The 24,989-nt window shown below is 40.8% G+C and overlaps 1 protein-coding gene across 5 annotated transcripts in view; it reads right to left on the reverse strand.

Moving 5' to 3' along the window:
- cdc42se2 (CDC42 small effector 2) overlaps positions 1 to 24,989 on the reverse strand; it is a 129,847-nt gene that overhangs the window by 35,297 nt on the left and 69,561 nt on the right. For 2 of the 5 annotated variants that reach the window (XM_059969934.1, XM_059969935.1), the window contains exon 2: positions 20,794 to 21,097. In XM_059969934.1, the coding sequence (XP_059825917.1) occupies positions 20,794 to 20,847 (54 nt within the window). In that variant the 5' untranslated portion in view covers positions 20,848 to 21,097. Of the gene's footprint in view, positions 1 to 20,793; positions 21,098 to 21,207; positions 21,352 to 21,470; positions 21,891 to 24,989 lie in introns of those variants that run through there. The other 3 variants (XM_059969933.1, XM_059969932.1, XM_059969931.1) reach the window with 3 other exon arrangements.

The following is a 24,989-nucleotide window of genomic DNA, read 5'->3' on the forward strand; positions in this document are numbered from 1 at the left end:
TTTCCAGTAGTTCAATATCAACTCTCACCCTCCTTTTATTCTTTGTATAACTGAAAAACTTTTAGCATCCTGCTTTATATTGTCAACTAGTTTGTCCTCTTATTTCATCTTTTCCCTTCTTATAGCGTTTTTAGTTGTCTTCTGTTGGATTTTAAAAGATTCCCAATCATCCAACTTCCCACTCATTATATATGCCCTTTCCTTGGCTTTTATGCAGTCCTTAATTTCCCCAGTCAGCCGCGGTTGCCTAGGCCTGTGATTTGAGAACAACTTCTTCTATGGGACATATCTATCCTGCACCTTGTGAACTATTTCCAGAAACTTCAAACACCTTTGTTCTGCCATCATCCCTGCCAGTATCCTCCTCCAATCAACCTGGGCAAGCTCCTCTCTCATGACTCTGTAATTCCCTTTATTGTATTGCGATATTGATCTTCACTGCAAAAATACCATTGCGATAATGGTATTTTTTCCTTGCAGTTCCTTAACAGCACCCAAATATTTGACCCTATTCTCTGACCCTATGTCACCTCTTTCTAGACTTTCAATTCCACCTCTTACAATAGCTACACTACCACCTATGCCTTCCTGCCTGCCCTTTCAATACAAAGTATATCCTTTGACGTTAAACTCCCAACTCTGACCTTCTTTCAGCCACAACTTAGTGATGCCCACATCATACCGCCCAATCTCCAAATGCGCCACGAGTTCGTCCACCTTATTCCGAATGCTAAGTGCACTTAAATACAGAACCTTCTGTCCTGCATTCTTATCCCTTATGAATTTTGCCTCTGTGGTACAACTTAACTCTTTGCTCTGTCTGCAGTCAATCATTACCCAATCATTGGCTTGTCCTTCCTTACACGCATATTACATCATCTACTTATAAACCTGTTGGCTCATCCTCATCTCTATCACGCTGGTTCTCATCCCCCTCCCATATTAGTTTATTAGATGTGAGGGGCAAGTTTTTTTTTTAAGAAACACAGAGAGTGGTAGGTGCATGGAATGTGCTGCCTAGTAGTGGTCAAGGCAAGTACATTAAAGATTTTTTAAGAGACGTTGAGTTAGGTACATAAGTGTGAGGAAGATAGAGGGACATAGATATTACGCAGGCAGAGAGAATTAGTTTAGTTGGCCATTTGATGAGTAATTTATGTGGCTTGACACAGCTTTGTAGGCTGTGCTGTAATGTTCTATCTTCCTTGTTCTAATGTTCCATGCGTTGACTGTGCTTGCGTGCCTGCGATGCTGCTGCAAGTGAGGCTTTCGTTGTACATGCACCTCAGCATATTGGTGCACATGACAACAAGCTCAATGTGACACCACTGAAGTCTGCAATGACAGGCCACAACAGCCACAGACATGGGGATGACAAACAATGATTAAACTGCCCGTCATTTTCCAGTCGATAGATAGTTTTTCAAAAAACGTTTTGCTTTTGCAGATTAATTCTGCAAAGACAATGGATTTTTTCTTTTTGTTTTAAAATATGTATTTGGCACAAAGAAAATCAGCTTGATAAAATTTGCACATCATCTAACACCTGTAGGTTTAAAAGCTGAAGCATTTCTGACCTTACTGGTAACTTCCAATATGTACAAGTGTTCAGTTTTCTTTCTTTGATTAGCCTGCGATTGTTCTGGGGTAATTTGGTTTAGAGTTTTACACTGCACTGCAAGATTCCATGTCACTTTGTGATGTTAACACAAAACAAATGGGTAAGAATATTACATTTTTAATATTCTTATCTACTTAGCATCCTCAGCATTTTTTTCTTCTAAAGGTGAAGTACGCTAGCTCTGTAGTTGAGTTATTAAAAGCTCCTCAAAGTTATCACACATGTTCAAATGAAGGGCAGACAACAGAAAACAGAACACCGTGTTTGGTTTGGTTGGGAAGATGCACTTCGTGCAGACATTTTTGTGGTTTGTCTTGGTAAGGCGGAATTTACTCTCCCACCCTCCTCCTCCTCCTCACTACACAATTCAGATATTAATGCACCAAGTTTCATGTTACGTTACCTAGAAATGCATGGCGACCACAATAATACACCACACGAGTTTTGCATACACCCACCACAACCAGCTTTCTGTATAACAGTAACCACCCTGCAAATGATAGCATAAGCTATGCACTGTAGCAAAATTTATTTCACCCCAAAAAAAACAGAAAACTAAGGAATATATTTAATTTTGCAATCTAGAACATTTACAGGACACCAGTGCTCAGACCCACATATCCATATGTAGATCGTAGTGCATTTCTTCTCTCAAACCATAGATTAGGATTTTCAACCATGGGCATTCTTTATGTGCAACGACTGATTGTCATCCTTAGCTTTGGTCCCATCCTCTTTGAACCAGTTTACAAATTCATTCTTACTGAATACCAAGCTACATTGTTTTATTTTAAAAAAAGCAAATGATTAAACTACGTATGTATGCATTAAATGAGCAGTTGTTGGACTGAATCACCCAAGGGTACGTGTAGAATCACAAACACGTGACAATCTGAACACGCTGGAAAACCAAGGCAATACCCACAAAATGCTGGAGGAACTCAGCAGGCCAGGCAGGAAAAGAATAAACAGTCGACACTTCAGGCTGAGACCCTTCCTCAGTACTGGGGAAAGAAGACAGGGAGTGGGGAGGGGAAGAAGAAGAACAAGGTGGCAGGTGATAGGTGAAACTGGGAGATTTGAGTAACGTTGAGGTAAAGAGCTGGGTAGCTGATTGGTGGAAGAAATAAAGGACTGGAGGAGGGGGAATCTGACAGGAGAGGACAGAAGGCCATGGAAGAAAGGGAAGGAGAAGGTATGTGTCACCTGGTTTAGGGCCTGGAGATACACAGCAACCATACATACAAAGGAAAGCTTGCAATAGCTTTGGAAATCACTGAAAATCCACACACTCATCTTTAGCCCACAACTAACTTAAAGCCTTCTGCTTCTATGCCCTTCTCTTTTTTCACTGCACACACCGGAAATAAGCTTTTTGGTAGGCTTGCACGCGCACACATGGTTGACTTTGACTGTGTGTGCAGTATGAAAATGAATCATAAAATAAAAATCAGAAGTTGCCAGCATAGAATTAATTATTTTACAACATGACACTAGGTTAAAATTAATCCCATTTGTTCAAAAATAAATTGAAACCAAGTTTTATAACATTTGTCAAGGTGTGGGATATGCACAAGAATAAAACCAGCCTGGCCTTCGTTCTGTGCCTTAACACTGATGAATTTAAACAACCATGAATAACAAGCAGTTTTCCTCATTCCTTCCTCTGACACCAGGCAAAGTGAACATATTTCAAGTGGAAGTCTCGACATGAGGGCTGCCTAAGGCAGTTTTCATCAAATGCGTGAGTCCCGAATGGCTTGGTTAAATCTCCAAAGCGCTACGCAAGTTATAGTACAATTCATGCTTCATTAGTCCACTATCTTGAACCTGGATGACTGAACAAGCCCCAAACCTGTGAATTCTACTCCCCACCTTCATGCGAAAGATGTATGGCAACTACACATCCCATAATTGCTTATTTCTTTATGACACAGATGGAGACCATTCGGGCCTTCAAGTCCATGCCAGCTCATGGCACAATCCTGTTGCCCCCTCATTTTCTCTGCAACCTCTTTTACACACATTTCAATCAACTACCTATAGATCCCACTAATTCCTGTTAGTACTCAACAATGCGAGTTTTACTGAATGTTTAGCGTTTCGGCCGCAGTAACACAACAAGCTCACATCTGCATGCTCCCTTTCAAATTGTACACCATCATAACATATAAATTCCTTCACCATCACTGGGTCTTCACACACCTTCAAGGAAATTGATATGGTTTCTTTGATGCACAGAAAGGACATGGCTGCTGCTGCCAAGATGAAAGATATAAAAGATGTAATTCAAAGTAAGTTCACCCGGTTGATTCCAAAGATGTGAGTTTAGCCTGTGAGAAGAGATGGGACTATATTCAGTAGAATTGACAGTGGAAATGAGAGGGGAACTTATAGAAATAAAAAATTATTAAAGAGATCTATAAGATAGAGGCATTTGTTTTCCTTAGTAGGTGAGACAAGAACTAGAAGTCATAGCCTCAAGATTCAGAGTAGATTTAGGATGGAGATGAGGAGAAACTGGGCAACATACTGAGGAATTCTCTGCCCAGGGAAGCAAGAGTGGCTACATCATGAAATATGTCCAAGACACTGTAAATAGATTTTTGCATAGTAGGAATTCTCCTACTTAATTCTAAGGCAGGTAGGTTTAGCTCAGTCCACGCCAGATTAGCTATGATCTTGTTGGAATGGTGGAGAAGACTCAACAGGACAGATCGTCTACTCTTGTTCCCATTTCTAATATTTTATGTTCCTAACCATTACAGTTGTGTACATAACTTTACAGTTGACTTTTTTTATATGCATTGAAAGTAAATTATATACACAGGTGAAAAGGTGGCCCACTGATCACACAGGTTGGTCGGGGTTGGTGGTTTGTTCGATTTGCCTGTTCCCAACTCCTATCACTGCATACCCAACAAACATATATACATATCTCTAAAGGTCATTGAGGGAGCTATTTAATATCAAATAGTAAAATACTATGTTAATATTATAATCAAGTTTCTCAAGCTGTCTTGGCTTCCCAGCTGCAGAAGTTCTCTTCTTCTTTTCAAATCACACATTTCTTCCAAGGAGCCATCAATGAAAGCAGAACTTCACATCACTTCCTCAAACTTTCTCAGTTACCTTGAGCTGATTTTACTTGGAACCCACCTTCCATCGACTTCTAATCATTGAGGAAACTGGTTTGACTTTTTGTGTCATGACCTTCAAGATTTTGACAGATTATTGTTCCAGCTCTGCCTCCTCCTTATCATGTGCTGTAACAGAGCTGTGTTGCTGCAGTACAGTTAGGATCCTATAAATGGAATAATTCTGCATACATCCAGAGGGATTCCGTGGCCTAGATAATCATTTTGCTTGTCAAGATTTTTATGGAGCAGGGGTCTGGGTTGCTATTTTGATGAAACAGCTCAACAATTCAACATGAAAACATCTATCGGCACCTCACAGGCTCAGGAAATTGAACACAATTAGAGTGCAAAAGAATAGCTGATCACGGATATGCACTGGTTCCCACTTGTACCATTTAGTACGCACCAAACTAGTCTTAAAGGGGCAGCGTGTCATAATGCACATTGGAACTAATACACTTAGAAAGAAACTCACAGGTTAATCAAATGTTGTAGACACCTACTCAGTACACAGAACTCTCAACAAACCTCTGTGTGATACTTCCCCTTTGCTGATCATGACAATGGACTTGTTCGCTTCACAACCCATTCCCAGTCTGTACCAAAACACCCACAATTCCAAAGAAGATTAGAAGATGCATTGCTTGTCTTCCAAAACTCCATCGATTCTAGAAGAGTTTCCACAGAACTGCAATGTATTTACAAAGGAGGGGATACAAATCAAGGGGCTAAAGACCAATTAATCTGATGTCAGTAATAGGGGAAATTTTGTATCTCATATTTCCTCATGACACAGAAATAGGCCACTTGGGTCACTGTGTAGGGTGCTGGTGCAATTATATTAAGGGATTAACAATCCAGAGTTGCAAATTCAGATTCCTTCATGCCAGCTGTGGAATTTAAATTCAGGTAATAATCTAAATTTAAAAAAATCTTTTTGTTATGAGGAATGGTGACCACAAAACAAGTAGATTGATGTTAAAAATGTTATTTGGTTCACTAACATTTTAAAGCTGGCCCATTGATAAAACCACCGGAGCTTCTGCCTCATGGTTCCAATAATCAGTGTCAATCCTGACCTTGGGTGCTCTCTGCGTGGAGTTTGCACCTTCTCCCTGTGACTGTGTGGACCTCCCCGGGAGGATAATTGGTCGCAGCAAATCGAGTCTAATGCACAGGTGAGCCGTGGCATCTGGAAGGAATTTGTGGGAATGTGGGGAGAATAAATTGGAAGTGATGAAAGATTAGTGTAAACGGGTCCTTAAAGTTTGGTGTGGACATGGTGTTTGAAAATCCTTTCTGTTCTGTATGACTCAGATTCCTTTTCCTCTTTCAGCACACCCCTCCAATTTCACTGCCTTGCTTAACTACTTCTACCCTTTCTAGTTTCATGTGCCCACTAACTCTCCCCACCCACTGATTTCCCTGCCACCCACATTCACCGGTGGTAACTTAAGGTGACCAATTAACCCATCAGCACATTTATGGGGGGAAACCAATGCACCCGAGTGAAATAAAGCACATGAATTCAGAGGAAATGGGCAAACTCCACACAGACAACAGCAGAGGCCAAGGCTGAACTTCATTCACTAAGCTGTGAAGCAATGATACTAATTACTGTGCCACTATGCAACCCAAATCTAGCTACCTGTTAAGAATGGTTGTAAGTCTACCTGCATTTGGCTTTCAAGAAGGGGCAGCGTAGCGGTTAGCACATCGCTTTATAGCACCAATGACCCAGGTTCAATTCCCGTCACTGTCTGAAGGAGTTTGTATGTTCTCCCATGACCAGGTCAGTTTCCGTTTTCCACCCACAGTCCAAAGACAGACCCATTGGTAGGTTAATTGGCCATTGTAAATTGTCCCATAATTAGGCTAGGTTTAAATCAGATATTGCTGAATGTACAGCTTGGAGGGCCAGAAAGTCATACTCCACACTGTATCTCAATCAATAAGTGAATAAATGGACAAATCAATAAATAAACATCTTTGACTAGGTGCCACATAAAATTATAAACAAAATTAAAACCCGTGGTGTTGGGGTAATATATCAGCATGGATTGATATTAGTTAATGGACAGAAAATAGGGAATTGGAATGAATAGATCATTTTCTGATTTGCTGCTCTGCCTGGAGGGTTTGCAGCACGGTGTTGTGCTGAGCCCAGAACTGTTTACATTGGATGAGAGCACCAAGTGTAATAATCCAATGTTGCTGACAACGCAAGGCTGGATGACAGCACAGGCTAAAAGGCACTGACGTTCTTGCATACAAAAATCACTGGAAGTTAATGTGCAGGAACAGGAAGCAATTAGGAAGGGGAAAGTTGCATTGAATATTAATGCAAGTAGATTTGAGTTCAAAAGCAGAAACATGTTTAAAAATGCTGCGCTGTCATTAGAGGGGTAGGTTAATGAGACTGATCCTGGAATTTAAAGGGTTAACGTATGAGGACTGCTTGATAGCTTGAGGCCTGCACTCGCTGGAGTTTAGAATGAGATCTCATTGAAACCTATTGGATATTGAAAGGCTGAGGTAGAGGGAAGTGGAGGATGTTTCCTATGATGAGGGAGCCATAGACCAGAAGACACAGCCTCAGAATACAGATGTGAGACCAGAGATGAGGAGGAATTTCTTTAGCCAGTGGGTTGTGAAATACGTGGAATGCATTGCCACAGACAGCTGGAGACCAAGTCATTGGGTATACTTAAAGAGGAAGTTGATAGGTCCTTGATTAGTAAGGACATCAAAGATTATGGTGAGAAGGCAGGAGAATGGGGTAGAGAGGGATAATAAATCAGCCATGATGGAATGGTGGCAGACTCGATTCTTCAAATGGCCTAGTTCTCCTGTGCTTTATGTTGCATCAGTTATATCTGGCCTGATGAGATCACAACTGTAATACTGTGTACAGGTCTAAAACCCTCTCCTTCGGAAGAATATACTGGTTGTAGAGGCTCACCAGATTGATTCTTGGGATGTTGGATTTGTCATTTAAGATGGAGCGAATAAGCACATTGGATCTGTTTCTTTAACATTAGATAACCATGAGGTGATTTCATTGAAAGATACAAAATCCTTACAAGTTTTTACTGGTTAGATGTAGAGATAATATTACCCTTTCCTTGGGTGTCTCATCTCTCAATATGGGACACAAGAGGACTGTGGACGTTCAGTCCCTGGGCGTATTCAAAATAGAGAGGTAAAGATTTTCAGATATCACAGGAAAAAGGGGATGTTACAAAGTGACACTGAGGATCCTAAGTAACGGCAGACCAGGTAGGAGAGGCTATTTTCAATGCTCTTACACAAATTTGAAAATATTTCAATTTAAGAGTGTCCAGCTGTTTAACAGTAAACAAATGGATCTCTAAGATAATGGCTGGAAACCCTGAGCCAAAAGCACTAACCTTGCAGGTCAGAGGCTGTGTTATTGGTGTTATACACCCCTGACGTTGACAGGTTGCACAAGTAGCAACTGTTGCCTGAGGCTTGCAGCCTGATATGTCGTAGGGTCAACTTGTGAAGATTTTTTGCAGGTCAATTCTGCAATCATCATTGAAAACTTAGAGGCCAGAACTGCGCACAAGACCCCAGGGGGCCATGAAAGTATGGATGTGGACAGGAAGCTTTATCTTGTGGGACAGTTTAGAAATGGGGTGACTGCTTAAAAATATGCGGTTGCAATCTTGAGACAAATGAGTTTATTTGTCTCTCTTCCCAGGGGGACTCAAAGAGTTTGGAACTCCGGAATATTTTTTTTAGGGGTAGGCCTGAATTACATCAGTTACAATCAGGTCAGCTGAGATCTTACTGAATGAGAAGAACAGGCTCAAGAGGATGAGTGATTTACTCCTGCTCTTAATTTATAGAGGCATAGTGAAATATGGCACAATTACAGGCTGTTGAGCCCAACAGCTCCATGCTGACCAGGTTGTCCCCTCCTGCTTGGTCTGCCATTAAATAAGATCTTGGCTGATCATTTTCCTCAGTGCCACTTTGTAACATTGGTACCAGTTTCTCACATTTGGCCCCTATCCCTTCAGATCCCTTCTTTCCATGAACATATACAAGTGCTTTATAAATTATACCATTTTATCTGTCTCTACTACTTCCTCTGGCAGCTCATTCCACTCACACGTTGTGAAAAAGTTGCCCCTCAGGCTTCTTTTAAATCTTTCCCCTCTTATCCTAAATCTATGCCTCTATAAACTAGAGGAGTTCACTACCCTGGGGGAAAGACTTAGCCATTCACCTTATCTACACATCTCATAATTTTAAACACTTCTATGAAGTTGTGCCTCATTTTCCCAAGTTCCAAGGAATAAAGGCCTAGTATGGCTAAACCTGTGCCTATCATTCAGGCTTCTAGTCCTGGCAACATCCTCACGAACCTGCTCTGCACTCTTTCCAGTTCATCTACATTTTTTTTCCCTTTAACGGGTGTCCAGAGCTGCACACAGTACTCCAACAGGGCCCTCAGCAATGACTTATATAGAAGTGCAACATAATGTCCCATCGCCTGTACTCAGTGTCTTAAATGATGAAGGCCAGTATGCTGAAAGCCTTTTTCACCACCTGCTCTACCTATGATGCCAAACTATGCACTGTTCTCCAAGGTCTGCTTGATTCATTATACTCCTACTGTTCTACCGTTCACAGTACAAATCCTGCTCTGATTTGTTTGAATCTCAGGGTTGTATATGGTGACATATGAACTTCGATAATAAAATTTACTTTGAACTTTTATACCGGGATTCTAATAAAATGGGGTAGATAGAAAGAAAGAAAACCAGAATTAAACTTAAAAAAAAATACAAAACTGAAGAATATAAGATCATGGGTACATGGGATCAATTTAACATTTCATCTAGAATCCAGTTAACTGAATCCTGAGCTGGGATTAATGCTTGCAATCACTTCTGAGTGACCATTTAAAAGGTAGGTGACTAACATCATTTCCACTGGGAATGCATTTGTTTTCTGTTGCACAACAATAATTCTCTAGTATCGCTGGTTGAATGGTGGAAAGGGTTGATGCTGCCAAGGATTAGTTTCCGCATTGAAGACATATATAAATGATGCACTGCATAGAGTTTTTTGGTGAACTCAGCTGAACAGCTGGTAATGTAAAAAGTAGCTAGAGCAAGGCTTAAAACGCTAGTCACAGGCATCTTTATATTCAAATCTTGTCATAACGCAATTGAGATTAATACAACTGATCACCTGAATTGAGGCACTTAATGCCAGAGATGACCTCTCTGCTTCTGCTCAATTTTTGGTTCCTTTCATTCCAACAGAATTTCAATTTTAACAGCCTTGCACTATATATACACACACACAGATAAACCTCTGTGCTTACACGTTTACAACACAGGCACTTGTAAATGGTATTACCAGAACAAAGGAGGGCGAGCCCATCACAATTTGCTCTCACTCCCTGGGTTACATTACAACTATAAATTACAAAGGCAGATTATTTTCTCCAGAATCAATTGAAAGTTTTCCTTCATAAACTTGAAGCGATTAAGTCACAATTTTTAACCCAATTCTTGTCGCAGGCGTGACTGCAGAATGGCATGGTGCCTCTATGGTGCCAGAGTCAGTGAGGGGCTGCCAAACTCTGAGGAGTAGGACAATGAACAGCCGGAGGTTATGATCCATATTCGTACTAACATGGGAAGAGAAAGAAGAGGTTCTGCATACTTTATAGAATTAGGAGAAAGGATGAGAAGCAGGATCTCAAAAGGTTACTCCCAGTGTCACAATCCAATGAATTTAGAAATAGGTTAGTCAAAAGAATGTGTGGATGGAGAAACGGTGCAGTGAAGAGAGGTTTAAATTCCCAGAGCACTGGCAAAACTAGAACTTGAACAGGGTGGCTAGGCTGTGTTTCAGCAAGACCTGGACAGATATACTCGTGGCTAGACCTGGGGAAGGCGTAAAACAACTTGACTTGGGGATGGGAAGCTGAGCAAGGATTCAGAGGAGAGAAAAGCAGACCTGAAAATGGAAGGCAAACAAGTACTGACAGAATTTGAATGGTTGAGAAACAAATAATTAAAAAAAGGGAGCCGAACTGTGGCCAATGATGTTTTGCTAAATGAATGTGAAGAAGATGAGTTGGGAGCACTGACAAAAATGTAGCTTAAAGAGGGGAAGGGTTGTCAGCTTAACATTCTTGGTTACAGGACTAACAGATGAGACAGAGTTAAAGAGGGATGTGGTGGATAGAGGCTTGTAGAGGATACAAGAATTCACCAAGTTATGGACAATGAAGAGGCAGAGATTGCAGGAAGATAGACAAGAAGTTGTCAGGTCTTGAACAATACTAGAAGCATCCAGTTTGTGTCTTCACATACAGTTGTTACAGATGAGGCAAATACTGTGTTCTTGCCACTAATAGCAAATTAACTGAAAAGGTGCTCTGTGAAATATTCTGAATCATATGGAAACTAAACTTAATTCTATTGGATCTTCTCTTATGATTTCATTACCTATCAAAAACTGTACTTTCCCCTTATTGGTGAGCCAAACCAGCTTTGAATCTATTGCTGAAAATCATCAATTTTTCTTGCATAAAATCACAAAATTGGTTACACAGGCTTTGAAGGTGGCTTATACATAAAAGATGGGAATTGCGGAGTTCCAAATTGGATTACGTGCTCGCATTGAGGTACCCACTGATTGGCCATGTCTGCAGTGAAGTGCCAAAGAAAAACCTACACATTAGTTTCAGCACACTCGGTGGACATCGGAAGCCTGAAGTCGACTATAAGCTGCTGAGTCAAGTTTCCCAGTCTGCAGTGCCCTTTTACATAATGGAGGAAGCAACAGGGTAATGGAATGTTCTTTCAGTTGCCATGACATTGAGGTACAAAGGTGAAACTAGCACGCACAAATTTTGAGATGTAAACCTGACAGAAAAATGTCACGTGCACTATTGTAAGTAATGGACAGCGGTAGCCAGTTCCATTTCCCACTGGCTTCTGTCCGACCTAGAAATTATTGCCAGAGTGATCTAGCTCAGGATAAAATACTTCATGTGTGATTTGTGCATACAAAACAAGAACTTGCTAACCAACCAGTTTCTAGGCAAAATAAACAAACGGCTGTCAGGGACAAAAAAAATTACTTCTAATTTAAGTCCCAACCTAATTGACATAATTATAAAGAAATTCACTCTTAGGATCTCAATTGCAAACTAAGTGAGCTCTGGATATCAGTCAGGCCCAGAGCCCTTTGAAGATTACTGGCTCAAAATCCACTCACCAGCTGGCATCTGTCCATTTAACTAGAATCAGTCACATGAGTATTAACGAGAGCACACCAACAATTTAGTATTTTCAACTGATCAATCAAAATGTCCAGATTTTTCCACAACAGGCAAGTATTTATAAATTACCATGGATTTTCATGCAATGCTCGTCAATAAAGTGCAATGAAAATCTGGAAAACAAGTTATGGTCTGCACCTGTAGCTCATCATACATTTTAATACTTTGTTCAGGAGAATTGGTTGCTGCAAGGTTTTAATCCATTATGTTGTTTAAACAGCAATTCTGATTTTTAATTAGAAATCTTTAAGATAAAATAGGAAGAGGCAAAAAGATGAAAATATTATCAACTTTCAAATGGAAATAAAACAACATTGTGGATCACCCTAATACTAATTGTGAAAAATCACAAAAATATAAATCTTCAGTTATGATGTTCAGAAAAAAAACAGCATTGTCAACTTCTTCTGAGTAATGAATGACCATTTAAACTTATACTGACAACTTCAATACAGCATTGCTTAACTGATGGGGGATTTCTTGCTGTTATTAGCACTTGGGTCAGCAGTAATATTCTCTGAAGTCAGCTCCTAACAGGACAAGCAATAGTGTGAGTAACACTCTTCTAGATACTGGTGAGTGTTTCAGTAAGATGAGTAGATGCTGCAATGATGGAATAATGCAAGAAATCAGAAGGACTTGGACAGGCAGATGAACATATACTGGACATATTTTCTTTCATGTACACCAGGTCAGAAAGATCTTTTTACAGCCAAGCATTCTGGGTAGAAATTGCCAAGCAGATATCGGTAAAGGTGAGACTGCAGTCTCTGAATGCCTGTGTTTTGGCTAAGGCTTTGACACAGACAAATCCAATTGCCATCTCTGCCTGCTCCCACAAACAAAAGGAAAACTAGATATGGTCTTTTCCTCTTGTAGTTAAACCTTTGTGGCAATGACCAGCAGACACTGAGAAGTGGGGGAGGTCAACCATTGTAAACAGGCATGAATGTTAGGTTAAAAAGACATCAGTGTCCATTAATTTGAATTCACAGGCAAATTAGTCCAGGCACACAGCTGTATTTGAAGCTGGATGAACTTAGCAGGCCAGGCAGCATCTATGGAAAAAAGCAAACTGTCGACATTTCAGGCCTGGACCCTTCATGAGTCCTGATGAAAGGCCTAGGCCTGAAACATTGACTGTTTACTCTTTTCCATAGATGCTGCCTGGCCTGCTGAGTCCATTCAGCATTTTGTGTGTGTTGCTTTGGATTTCCAGCATCTGCAGATTTTCTCGTGTTGGTATTTGAAGCTGCAGCATCTAAGTGAGGACAAATGATGGAGTTGAGTCTTTGTTCCTCAAATAACAGTGTTCGAGAAAATGGAATCAGTGAAACCTAGGTATTCTATGAATGCCTACGATTTCTGTTTTTCGGACAATTGTTTTTCAGAGTGTTGGGTTGGATTGGGCTGTACTCAGATAAGCCTGGCAACCCAGTGAACAGTGTGTCAGGAGGGATTGGTGAAGAGATTGATGGATTAATGGAGTGTTCACTCAGGACATGGGAAGTGATCTGGTCTAAGGGAATCCTTAGTGGGGTCCCAGAGTCCATTTCTGAGTCTCGTCGCCCAAATGTTTACAATGGTGGTATCTACTAGGACAACATGGTCCATTCCCACCACAGTCCTTCAAAGGGAGCACTGCATTAGAAAAATCAGGCAGACAATCTCGACTTAGGTGAGCAAGTCCTGGTACAGTTGCTATACAAATATGAATTGGCCTGGAAATGAGAGATGCCACATTTTACTCTGTGGTAAGTATGTAACTGACCTACTTATAAAAGCACAGTTTTGTTGAAACTAAAGAACTTCAGTGGCACTGTCTGATTTTTAATTAATTGATAGGATGTGTGCGATGCTGGCAGGGTTTGTCTATCCTCAAAAGTCTTTGAGACGATGTAGCTCAGTAGAGTTGCTATTGTCCTAATTGAAATTACTCTTAAGAGTGCCCTGTGAAATTTCCCACTGCATCGAGTACATAATACTCCTCACTGAAATCAGAGCCTGACTTCTAACTTAATTGCAATAGAGATTTTAGGCAAAGTGATTTGAAAGATCATGCAATTTGAAATAAAGCTGAGGACTCCCAACACAATTTCTTTGCAACTGGACATTTCAACACCTCTTCACCTAGTTTCTTTTCTCTCTTGATGAAAAAGAAATGGTAACAGGAACTTCTGGGACATTAGCTAGTGTGATTCTCATGATTTTATCTGCCTGGTCCGTTGCTGCTCGGTGTACAAACTTGGTACATCCTCTACTGAGAATGCAGAGGATTCTGGTTGGCCTGTCAGCTAGGCACCACAAGACCTTAAGACATAGGAGCAGAATTAGGCCACTCAGACCATTGAGTCTGCTCTGCCATTCCATCATGGCTGATCTATTATCACTCTAACCCCAGTCTCCTGCCTTCTCCCCATAACCTTTGATGCCCTGACTAATCAAAAACCTATCAACCTCCACTTAACATATACTCAATTACTTGGCCTTCACACCCATCTGTGGGAAATAATTCCACAGATTCACCACCACCTGGCTAAAGAGATTCCTCCTCACCTCTGTTCTAAGTTGACTTTGGCTATTCTGAGACGGCATCCTCTAGTCATGGCCTCATCCATCATAGGAAACATCCCCTCCACATTCACGTTATCCAGGACTTCCAATGTTCAATAGGTTTCAGTTAGATTTCCCTCATTCTTCTAAACTCCAGCAAGTAGGGCCCAGAGAAATCAAATGCGCCTCACAGGTTAGCCCTTTCGTTCTTGGAATCATTCTTCAGAACCTCATTTGGATCTTCTCCAATGCCGGCACATCTTTTATTAGATAAGGAACCCAAAACTGCTCACAACACTCCAAGTGCGGTCTGATCAATGCCTTATATAGCCTCAACATTAATTTCTTGCTCTTCTTTTCTAAGCCTCTCAAAATGAATGCTAACATTGCACTTGTCTTCCCTACCACCGAATCAACCTGCAAGTTCACTTTTACGTAATTCTACAGGAGCATTCCTGTCCCTTTGCACCTCGAATTTTTTAATTTGCTCGCTATTTAGAAAATATTCTACAGCTTTATTCCATCTACTAAAGTGCATGACCATACACTTCCCTACACTATGTTCTATCTGCCACATCCTTGTCTATTCTCCCAATCTGTCTAAGTACTTCAGCTGCCACCCTACTTCCTCAACACTATTTGCCCCTCCATCTATCTTTATGTTGTCTGCAAACTTGACCACAAAGCCATCAACTCCCATCATCCAAGTCGATGACATATAACATGAAAAGGAGCAGTCCCAATTCCGACCCCTGCAGAACACCATTAGTCAGCAGTAGCCAACCAGAATATGCCCTCTTCTTTGCCTCTTACCAGTTAGTCAATCTCTGATCCATGCTAGATTCTTTGCTCTGCAGCACCTTGTCAAAGGCCTTCTTCTGAAAATCTAAGTACACAACATCCACTGATCCTCCTTTGTCCATCTTGCCTTTTACTTACTCAAAGAAATCCAGATTTCCTTTAAGGAAAATATGCTGACATTGGCCTATTTTATCATGTGCCTCCAAGTATCCTGAAACCTCATCCTTAATAATTGATTCTAACATCTTCCCAACCACTAGAGTCAGGCTAGTGGGCCTATAATATCATTCTTCCGCTTCCTCTCTTCTTAAAGAGCGGAGTGACACTTGCAATTTTGCCAGGCCTTTGAAACTATTCCAGAATCTAGTGATTCTTGAAAGATCATTACTAATGCTTCCAGAATATCTCCAGCTACCTTTCAGAACACAGGAGAGTAGTCCATCTGATCCTGGTGATTTATTTACCTTCAGTATTTTCATCTTCGAAAAGCAACAACACTCACTTTTGCCTAACACTCTCAAATTTCTTCTAGTGTCTTCGATAGCGAAGTCTGTCACAAAATATGTATTAAGTTCATCCACCATTTCTTTGTTGCCCATTACTATCTCTCCAGTGTCATTTTCAAGTGATCTGATACCTGCTCTTGCCCCTCCTTTCCTCTTTATATACCTGAGAAACCTTTGGTATCCCCTTTTATACTCTTTCTGGGGTACCTTCATATTTCATCTTTTCTCTCCTTATGGCTTTTTAGTTGCCTTCTCTTCATTTTTAAAAGCTTCCCAATCCTCTAACTTCACACTAATTTTTGCTATATGTTATGCCCTCACGTTTGCTTCTATGCTATCTTTAACTTCCTTTGATAGCCACAGTTGCCTTATTCTCCTTTTAGAATACCACTTTAACTTTGGGATGCATCTATAATGCACCTTCTGAACTACCCTCAGAAACTCCAACCATTACTGTTCTGCCATCATCTCTGATAGTGCCCTCTTCCAATTAACTTCGGCCAGCTCCCCTCTCATTCCTCTGTAATTCCCTTTAGTCTAACATGATACTAATACATCTGACTTTATTTTCTCCCTTTCAAACTGCAAGATGAATTCTATCATATTAAGACCACTGCCTCCTAAGGGTTCCTTCACACTAAGCTCCCTAATCAAATCTGGTTTATTACACAACACCCAATCTAGTATTGCCCTTCCCCCAGTGGGCTCAACCACAAGTTGCCTTAAAAAGTCATCTTGTAGGCATTTTACAAATTCCCTCTCAAGATCCAGCACCAACCAGATTTTCCTAAACTACCGGCATATTCAAATCTCCCATGACTCTCATAACATTGCCAATTTCCATTCTCCCAATGTAATTTATACCTCACATCTTGGCTACTGTCCGAAGGCCGGTATATAATTCCTTCCCATTTATTTTCTAAATGGGCAGAGAATCCAAAAATCTGAGATGCAAAGGGACGTGGGAGTCCTTGTGCAGAATTTCCTAAAGGTTAACTTGCAAGTAGAGGGGGTGGTGAGAAAGGCAAATGCAATTTTAGCATTCATTTCTAGATGTCTAGAATACAAGAGCAGGGATGTGATGCTGAGGCTTTATGAGGCACTGGTGAGGCCTCACCTTGAGTATTGTGAACAGTTCTGGGCTCCACATCTAAGAAAAAATGTGCTGTCATTGGAGAAGGTTCAGAGGATGCTCACAAGGATGATTCTGGAAATGAAAGAGTTATCATATGAGGAATGTTTGATGGCTCTGTGTCTGTACTCACTGGAATTTAGAAGGATGATGGGGTATCTCATTAAAACCTTTTGAATGTTGAAAGGCCTAGACAGAGGAGATGTGGACAAGATGTTTCCCATGGTGGGGGGAGTCCAGCACTAGAGGGAACAGCCACTGGATGGAGGGCTGTCCATTTAAAACACAGATGCAGAGAAATTTCTTTAGCCAAAGAGTGGTGAATTTGTGGAATTTATAACCACAGGCAGCCATGGAGGTCAGGTCGTTGGGTGTATTTAAGGAGAAGCTTGATAGGTTCTTGATTGGACTTGGCATCAAAGGTTACAGGGAGAAGGCCAGGGAGTGGGGCTGAGGATCATCCATGATTAAATAGTGGAGCAGACTCAATGGGCCAAATGGCCTAATTCTACTCCTATGTCTTATGGTCTTGTAACTCCTGTAGGGTCTTTTTACTTTTGCAGTTTCTTAACTCCACACAAGGATTCTACTTCTGGCCTTATGTCACCTGCCTATGCTTTTTGATACAAGGTGTACCCTTGGATGTTAAGCTCCCACTATAACCTTCTTCCAGCTCAGAGTCATAGCTGCCGATCTCTAGCTGCACTACAAGATCATCTACCTTAATCTGTATACCTTCAAATACAACAACTTCAGTCCTGTATTCATCATCCTTTTTGATTTTGACCCCAGGTAACACTTCAACTCATCCCTGTCATTCCTCACTCTCTACCTACACAATGCATTGACTTGTATACCAACCTCCCTATCCTCAGCCCCATCATTTTAGGTCCCATCCACCTGCCAAGTTAGTTTAAACCTCCCTAACAGCTCTAGCAAATGTACTGGCAAGGATATTGGCCCAGCTCAGGTTCAGATGTAACCCATCCTTTTTGTACAGGGTATACCTTCCCCAGAAGAGATCCCAATGATCCAGAAATCTGAAAACATGCCTTCAGCACTACTCCTTCAACCACTTGCTCATCAGATGCACCAGGGTAATGCAGCCTTCCATAAAGGTTATCTAGTAAACCTGATGAGTTTTTGGATGCCAGTCCAGTAATTTTATGGCCACTGTGATAGATTTTAGCTTCTACTTTATGTTATTAAATGAACTGAGCTTGCAATCTTCAATTGGCTGGCTGGGATTTGAACTTGTGTCTCTTGAGCAGTTCTTTCAAGGTATTAGGACTCGGTGAAATCATAACTGAGCTACTCCTGGCAAATTTACAGTACACATAGAATATTAAATATCCTGTTTATGAGCAATGTTTATATATTTATATTACTTTCCAAAAATAACAGATTGTATATTTTATTCTTTCTACTTTGAGCATTCCAAACTGGACTGGATCACTTTAACATGTAACCCATGTTGAAAATTCTGAATGTCCTGGATCCATACTTATTTCCCAACAGTGCAGTGCATCCTTTATGTCAAGAAAGGGTTTTTCATCTTACTTACGTTATGGTATCTTCAGCAATGTAGAACTCCCTCAATTTAAATTACAAATTCATAAAATTAGCTAAGTGATAGCAAATTAACAAAAAATTAGAAAATGATTGTTATTGATATTAGATCTGTGCAATTTAAACATGGTAATACCATGATTTAATTAAAAAGAAAATTTGAGCCAGCAACCATGATGAAAATAAAATAATCCTCCTTTCTTTGCCAGCCACTCGGAAGTACGCAGGAGTTCTACACAAAATCTCCCTTCTTGCTTATAAATGCAACCACACACCCACCTCCTCCCATCACAGGCTAATAACTAGCAATGCAGCATGAACAGATGGCACAGGACCAGACATGAAAGCTTAAGCTCTCACACTAATGTAAAAAAAAATTAAAGCCACATCTCCTTTCCTGTTTCAACATAAGACAGCAACATTTTGTTTCAAGCAGGAAGTTTCTGTGAAGTTCAATATCGACTTATTGAGAACCATACATTCAGGAAGTGCCACTGTAAGGCTGATCATAGCTCACAACACGGAAAATTATAAATAATGAGGATATTTCCTTCTGCTTTTTGGAACTTGTTCACAGTTAAATTTTGTGAACATCTAGCTTAAGCTTTAGCTTCACTTGTTCTAACAATTTTACAAATTAATAAACTAGCCCAGGGGTTCTCTCTTGCACAATATCTATGTTAATGCAATTTACAAAGGACTACATCAAGGCAAAGTGAAATATTGAGACAATTAACTAAACTCAATCAGCAAGATTGGCCTTAATTTGAAAATAAGTGCCTAATTAAGGAATGCAGTTTATAATATTTTTGTTTTGCAAAGTTTTTCTCTAAGTAGTCATGTGAAAGCAATTTCTAAGATGACATTTCTAAATTAAGATCTGGATAAATTTTTGACTGTTTAACTTTATTTCATTTTCTAATATTGTATATCTACATATTCTGTTAACAAGCACTGATGGACAGTTGAGAATATTATATCCCCCTTTTGGCCAATGCTCTTTGGTACAAAGTTGTATTCTCAGATGTTGCCATAGTTTATTTATTCACATTTTTAATAAAGAGCTCATAAGAACCACCAAGGTCAAAAGATTCAGAGGCAAGTTCAAATCCCAACAGAGCAGCAGGAGAATTTAAATGCAGTTAATTAAATGGTGCAGAATTTAAAAATAAAGACTAATAGAACCATGAAATTAAATTGTCGTAAAAATACCCATCTGGTTCTCTAACATCCTCCGGGGAAAGAGATCTGTCTTCCTTGGCTGATGGCCGACATGTGACTCCAGAGCCACAACAATGTGGTATGTTCCTAATCACCCTCTGAAATAGCCCAGCGAGCTATTTGATTCAATTAAAAGATAAAAGCTTCATAGAAGGACTCCAATGGTAAGTTAGCTCACCAGGATCTTCTCAATGGTACGAGGAATCAATTCTGTTCTTGTTTGTGCTTGTCCACCCCTTAAGAGTCCTAATTTTCCCTGTTCTCTATTAACCACTCTTGCCAATCTCAGATACAGTTTTATTATTAACACTAATGCCATCTTTCTGCAGGCTGTGAGAGCAGGGAAAGACTGGAGTTTCCCTGTGGCTGGAGTGGAAAGAGGAAGCCATTAGGGAGACAAGCAATGACTGAGCTGGCATCCCATAAACAAATAACTCTGGAGAATGCAGAGTTAAAGTGTGTAGGAACAAATAACCTGGACAGTGGAGTCAGCAAATGAATGAAAACCTCGTGAAGGATTATACTGAGTGCAAAACAATATCAACACATTGACCACAATCTAATTGGAAGCTCTATAAAAATGACTTTTAACGCTGTGTAAGGAAAATTACCAGGAGGGTGCTCCTGCAGAACACACTTCCACAGCATTTGACCAATTGAATTAAAAAACAATGCTTTGAATGCCAATCTGATTCTGGTCAACTTCAACCCTGCCCCTCATCAGGCGGGACCGTTTTTAATCTTCTAAAAACTACTTCTAAAGTCCATCAAACTCAAAATATCTTGGCCCTTTCATTCTCTCCAGCCCCTGTTTGCTGATCGTTGGGATCCAGGTTGACTGGGCGATCTTCTCTCTCCTCCCCCCCCCCCCAAAAAAAAATAAAAACATGCCACCGTAATTAGGTCACACTTACCGGCTGCGGCTGTTCTGCAATACAGCAATTGAAACACAACCAGAATTCACTCATGATTTACAGTCCGCTGCTTAACTGGTCCCTCAGTGACACAGAATCCAGGCTCTCTGTCTCAAAGTGGGAAAATCCACTTGTCCTTCACGAGGCAGATCAATGTGTGCAACAGAAAGAAAAAGTTCTTCCAGGTATATCCCAATGGTCGCAATAGTATGGCTGCACTGCCTGGCCAGCTGGTCGTTGTGGGGATCTTCACTCCAGAGCTCTGTAGCGCTCACGCCTTCTCTCTCGGACTACAAACGTCCACCTGCAGGAAATTAAAATATAAACGTTGGCTAATGTAGGAATGAACGGTCCCGGACAGTTCAGAATTACTGACTAACGTCGCCATTCACTGTCAGACAATTGCTTACTTACTTACTATACCATATATGCACGGATAGCGCCAAAAGTGGACGAAAATCTTTCCTACTCAACAGCCGGCTTGCCTAAAATGACTTGCCTTTGAACATCGAGCATGATCACCTAACCCACACCACACTTGACTGTTTCACTTGTATCCTGTGCAACACACACAAAATGGTTTCAAAACATCAAAGCAGAATAAGTGGGGGGGGGGGGGGGGAGAGAACAGGTCGATGCGAGTAGGAAGCGAGCGTCAGTGCTAAACTCTGCTGTACCGGGACAGACACCTTTTTCCATTTGGTTGATCCAGGTAGGAAGCCTCCTTGTAATATGATCGACACCAGTCTTCGTGAAGCTGGTGGACCGGAGATCCCCGCCGGTGGACGGCCAGCTGTGTTCCAGTTAGCGACTGTGCTGAAGCGAAGAGAGCTGAGACTGCACTGCAGCCCGCAAAGAGAGGCAAAGGTGGGCGGGGAAAAGCAGGCATTGTGCAACCCTGCATACATAAAGGGAACCCAGCTCGAAAACCAAAAGAAATGCAAAATCACTGAGAGAGAAATCCTATCATGATCCTGAGGCAGCAATGTTTTGCTCGGATTCTCCGTACCATGACTGCTGCAGGAGTTACATTTGATGCAAGCATTCGCAGTTACCCAGATGCTTGAATGATGAACTCTGCATTATAGTAATAACATCTCATGCAGTCTGAGCCTTCCATGTGAAATTGTTCTGCGGTAAGTTACCTAATAGAAAAGCTGTGTAAGAGGAATAGTTGATTAAAATACTTGCAATATTTCAATCTTCATTTAAAATTAAGAAGCTGCAGGAACACTTTAAATTATGCCACTTATTTAATGAAGTAAATTCTCAGATAGATATTAAGAACTTGGGCTTTTAGTCCCAAGACCTGTTGCACACCAGACTTTTGAACAGCAGAAAGACTGTAAACAAATTCAAGACTAGAACATACACTAAATGCTGGTGGAACACAGCAGGCCAGGCAGCATCGATAGGGAGAAGCGTTATTGATGTTTCAGGCCAAGACCCTTCGTCAGGACCCTTAAGGGTCTCTGCCCGAAACGTTGACAGCGCTTCTCCCCATCGATGCTGCCTGGCCTGCTGTGTTCCACCAGCATTTTGTGTGTGTTGTTGTTTGAATTTCCAGCATCTGTGGATTTCCTCGTGTTTGCTCAAGACTAAAAACTGTTTTTCCCAGAAAGTGGTGAATCTCTGGATTTCTCTGCCCAGGGAAGCAGTTGAGGCTTCTTCACTAAATATATTTAAGATAGTTAGATAGATTTTTACATAGTAAGGGAATTAAGGGTTATGGGGAAAAGGCAGGCAGATGGAGTTGAGTTTATGGACAGATCAGCCGTGATCTTATTGAATGGCAAGGCAGGCTCGATAGGCCGGACGGCCTACTCCTGGTCCTATTTCTTGTGTTTCTTAATCCCCAGAATCATGGTTCACCACAGTTACAGATCAAGAGTGCAGCCTACTTTCTTTCAAGTTTCTAATCAAGAGCAGGATAATGCAGCCCTGGAATATAAAGGGAACAACATAGTTTTAAGAATATTGAACATAGAATGGTAGAACACAGTATAGGCCCGTGTCCACAATATTGTGCTACCCTTTGAACCTACACCAACATCAATCTAACCCTTCCTTCTCATATAGCCCTCCACTTTTCTTCCATCCATTTGCCTCTCTAGTCCTCTTAAATGTCCCTAATGTACCTGCCTCTGGTAGTACATTCCACGCACCTACCATTCTCTGTGTACAGAACCTACCTCTAACATCCGCCCCATATACTTTTCTACAAACACCTTAAATGTTATGCCCCCTTGTACAAGCCTGTGAAAAAGGTGTTGGCTGTCCACTCCACCTGTGCCTCTTACCATCTTGTACACCTCTATCAAGTCACCTCTCATCCTCCTTCGCTCCAAAGAGAAAAACCTAGCTTGCTCAACCGATCCTCATAAGACGAGCTCTCCAATCCAGTCAGAATGCTGTTAAATTTCCTCTGCATCCTCTCTGAAGCTTCCACATCTTTCCTATAACGAGGTGAACAGAACTGAACACAATATTGCAACTGTGATCTGACCAGAGTTTTATCGAGCTGCGACATTACCTCTCAGCTCTTGAACTCAGTCACATGACTAATGAAGGCCAATGTACCATACATCTTTTTAACAACCTTATCAACTTGGGCTGCAGCTTTGAGGGATCTACGACAGCAAATGCCAAGATTACTCTGTTCCTCCACACTGTTAAGAATCCTGCCATTAACCCTGTATTCTGCCTTCAAGATCAATTATTTCTTAATTATGCTTATTGTACAAGTTAAATTCTTGAAATATCAAAAATAGGACACCTACTCTACTTCTTGGGACAGATTTAGGGCAATCACCTACTGTATCTTCACCACCATCAGATTTCTGAATGGTCCATGAACGCATGAACACTACTTCATTATTCATTGTTTGCACAATTTATTCCTTTTGTACTTATTTTTGCAATGTCCTGCTGCCACAAAAATTTCATGATATCTAAGAGAAAATCTGAAGATGCTGGAAATCTGAGCAACACACACAAAGAGTTGGAGGAACTCAGCAGGCCAAGCAGCATCTATGGAAAAAAGTACAGTCGATGTTTCGGGCCAAAACCCTTCAGCAGATTTCATGAGATCTGTTAATAAACCTGATTCTGATTTTTCCCACGCATTCTTCCTCTAGTGCCATGACAATGGAAATCAGTGATCCTGCACCCTGAACTCTTCATCTTACAGGTCTTCCTGCCTTCCTGAGAAAGCCTCCTTTTGAAGAAAGGCCATGATTAACAATAGGTGAGGAAAATCACGCTCTGAGAGAGTCTTAGCCGTTAGATGATATATGGTGGGAAGGTCGAATGAATCAAACATTTTAACTATAGTTTGTGTCCAAAATGCCCAGTGAGTGCAGGGCCATGGAAGTCTACACCAAACCCCAGAAGGACTCCTAGACTTTCTGAACAAGTTCTAAGACTGGAAAGAGTAGCGGTCATCTTGATGGATGATGGTTTGGGGTTCAAATGTCATGGTGCATTGGTGTAATTTGAAAACAAATCTGTTCCTGTTACAGGAATATCAAATATCAATCTCAGAGACTTGAAAAAAAGTTATAGAGCTTGTAACTTCATGATAGTTTGAGTATAAAAGTGTGAAACAGGTATGTGCTGGAAAGTGGGATTAATATGGATGGGTGCCCACTGGTCAGCATGAAACTGAGTTCCGGGATCAAAGTGCCCTCTATATGTAGATAGGTCCAGACTGCTAAAGGTATTTCCACACTCTTCTGCTTAATTATTAAAAACCTCTAATGCAGATGAGCTGTGTATGGAACAAGAATGATGATATAAGGACATTTTAAAGGAAATATTATCCTACTATACAAACATTTTCAAGATTTGTTGATACTGGTTAGTAACTTTGCCATAAAATGTTAGTTGTTGCAGCTTGATGGCAGCAGATGTGTTAGTTTCATTTCTGACGTAGATGTGATTTAGGTTGAATAGTTTTTCATCTGTTCTGTGGGCTATTTGTTCTCTAATCAGAAACTTGTTGGAGGTGATGTTCAGCAAGAAAGATTGAGAAAAAAAATTGTGGTGATGATAAACACAAGAGATTCTAAAGACGCTGAAAATCTTAAGCAAAGTGCTGGAGGAACTTAGCAAGTCAGGCAGTATCTCTGGAAGAGGATAGACAGGCTATGGTTCAGGCCGAGTCCTTTCATTAGGTCTGAGAAGTAAAAGGGAAG

The sequence above is a fragment of the Hypanus sabinus genome, chromosome 5, assembly GCF_030144855.1.
Source record: "Hypanus sabinus isolate sHypSab1 chromosome 5, sHypSab1.hap1, whole genome shotgun sequence".
NCBI classification, from domain to species: Eukaryota; Metazoa; Chordata; class Chondrichthyes; order Myliobatiformes; family Dasyatidae; genus Hypanus; species Hypanus sabinus.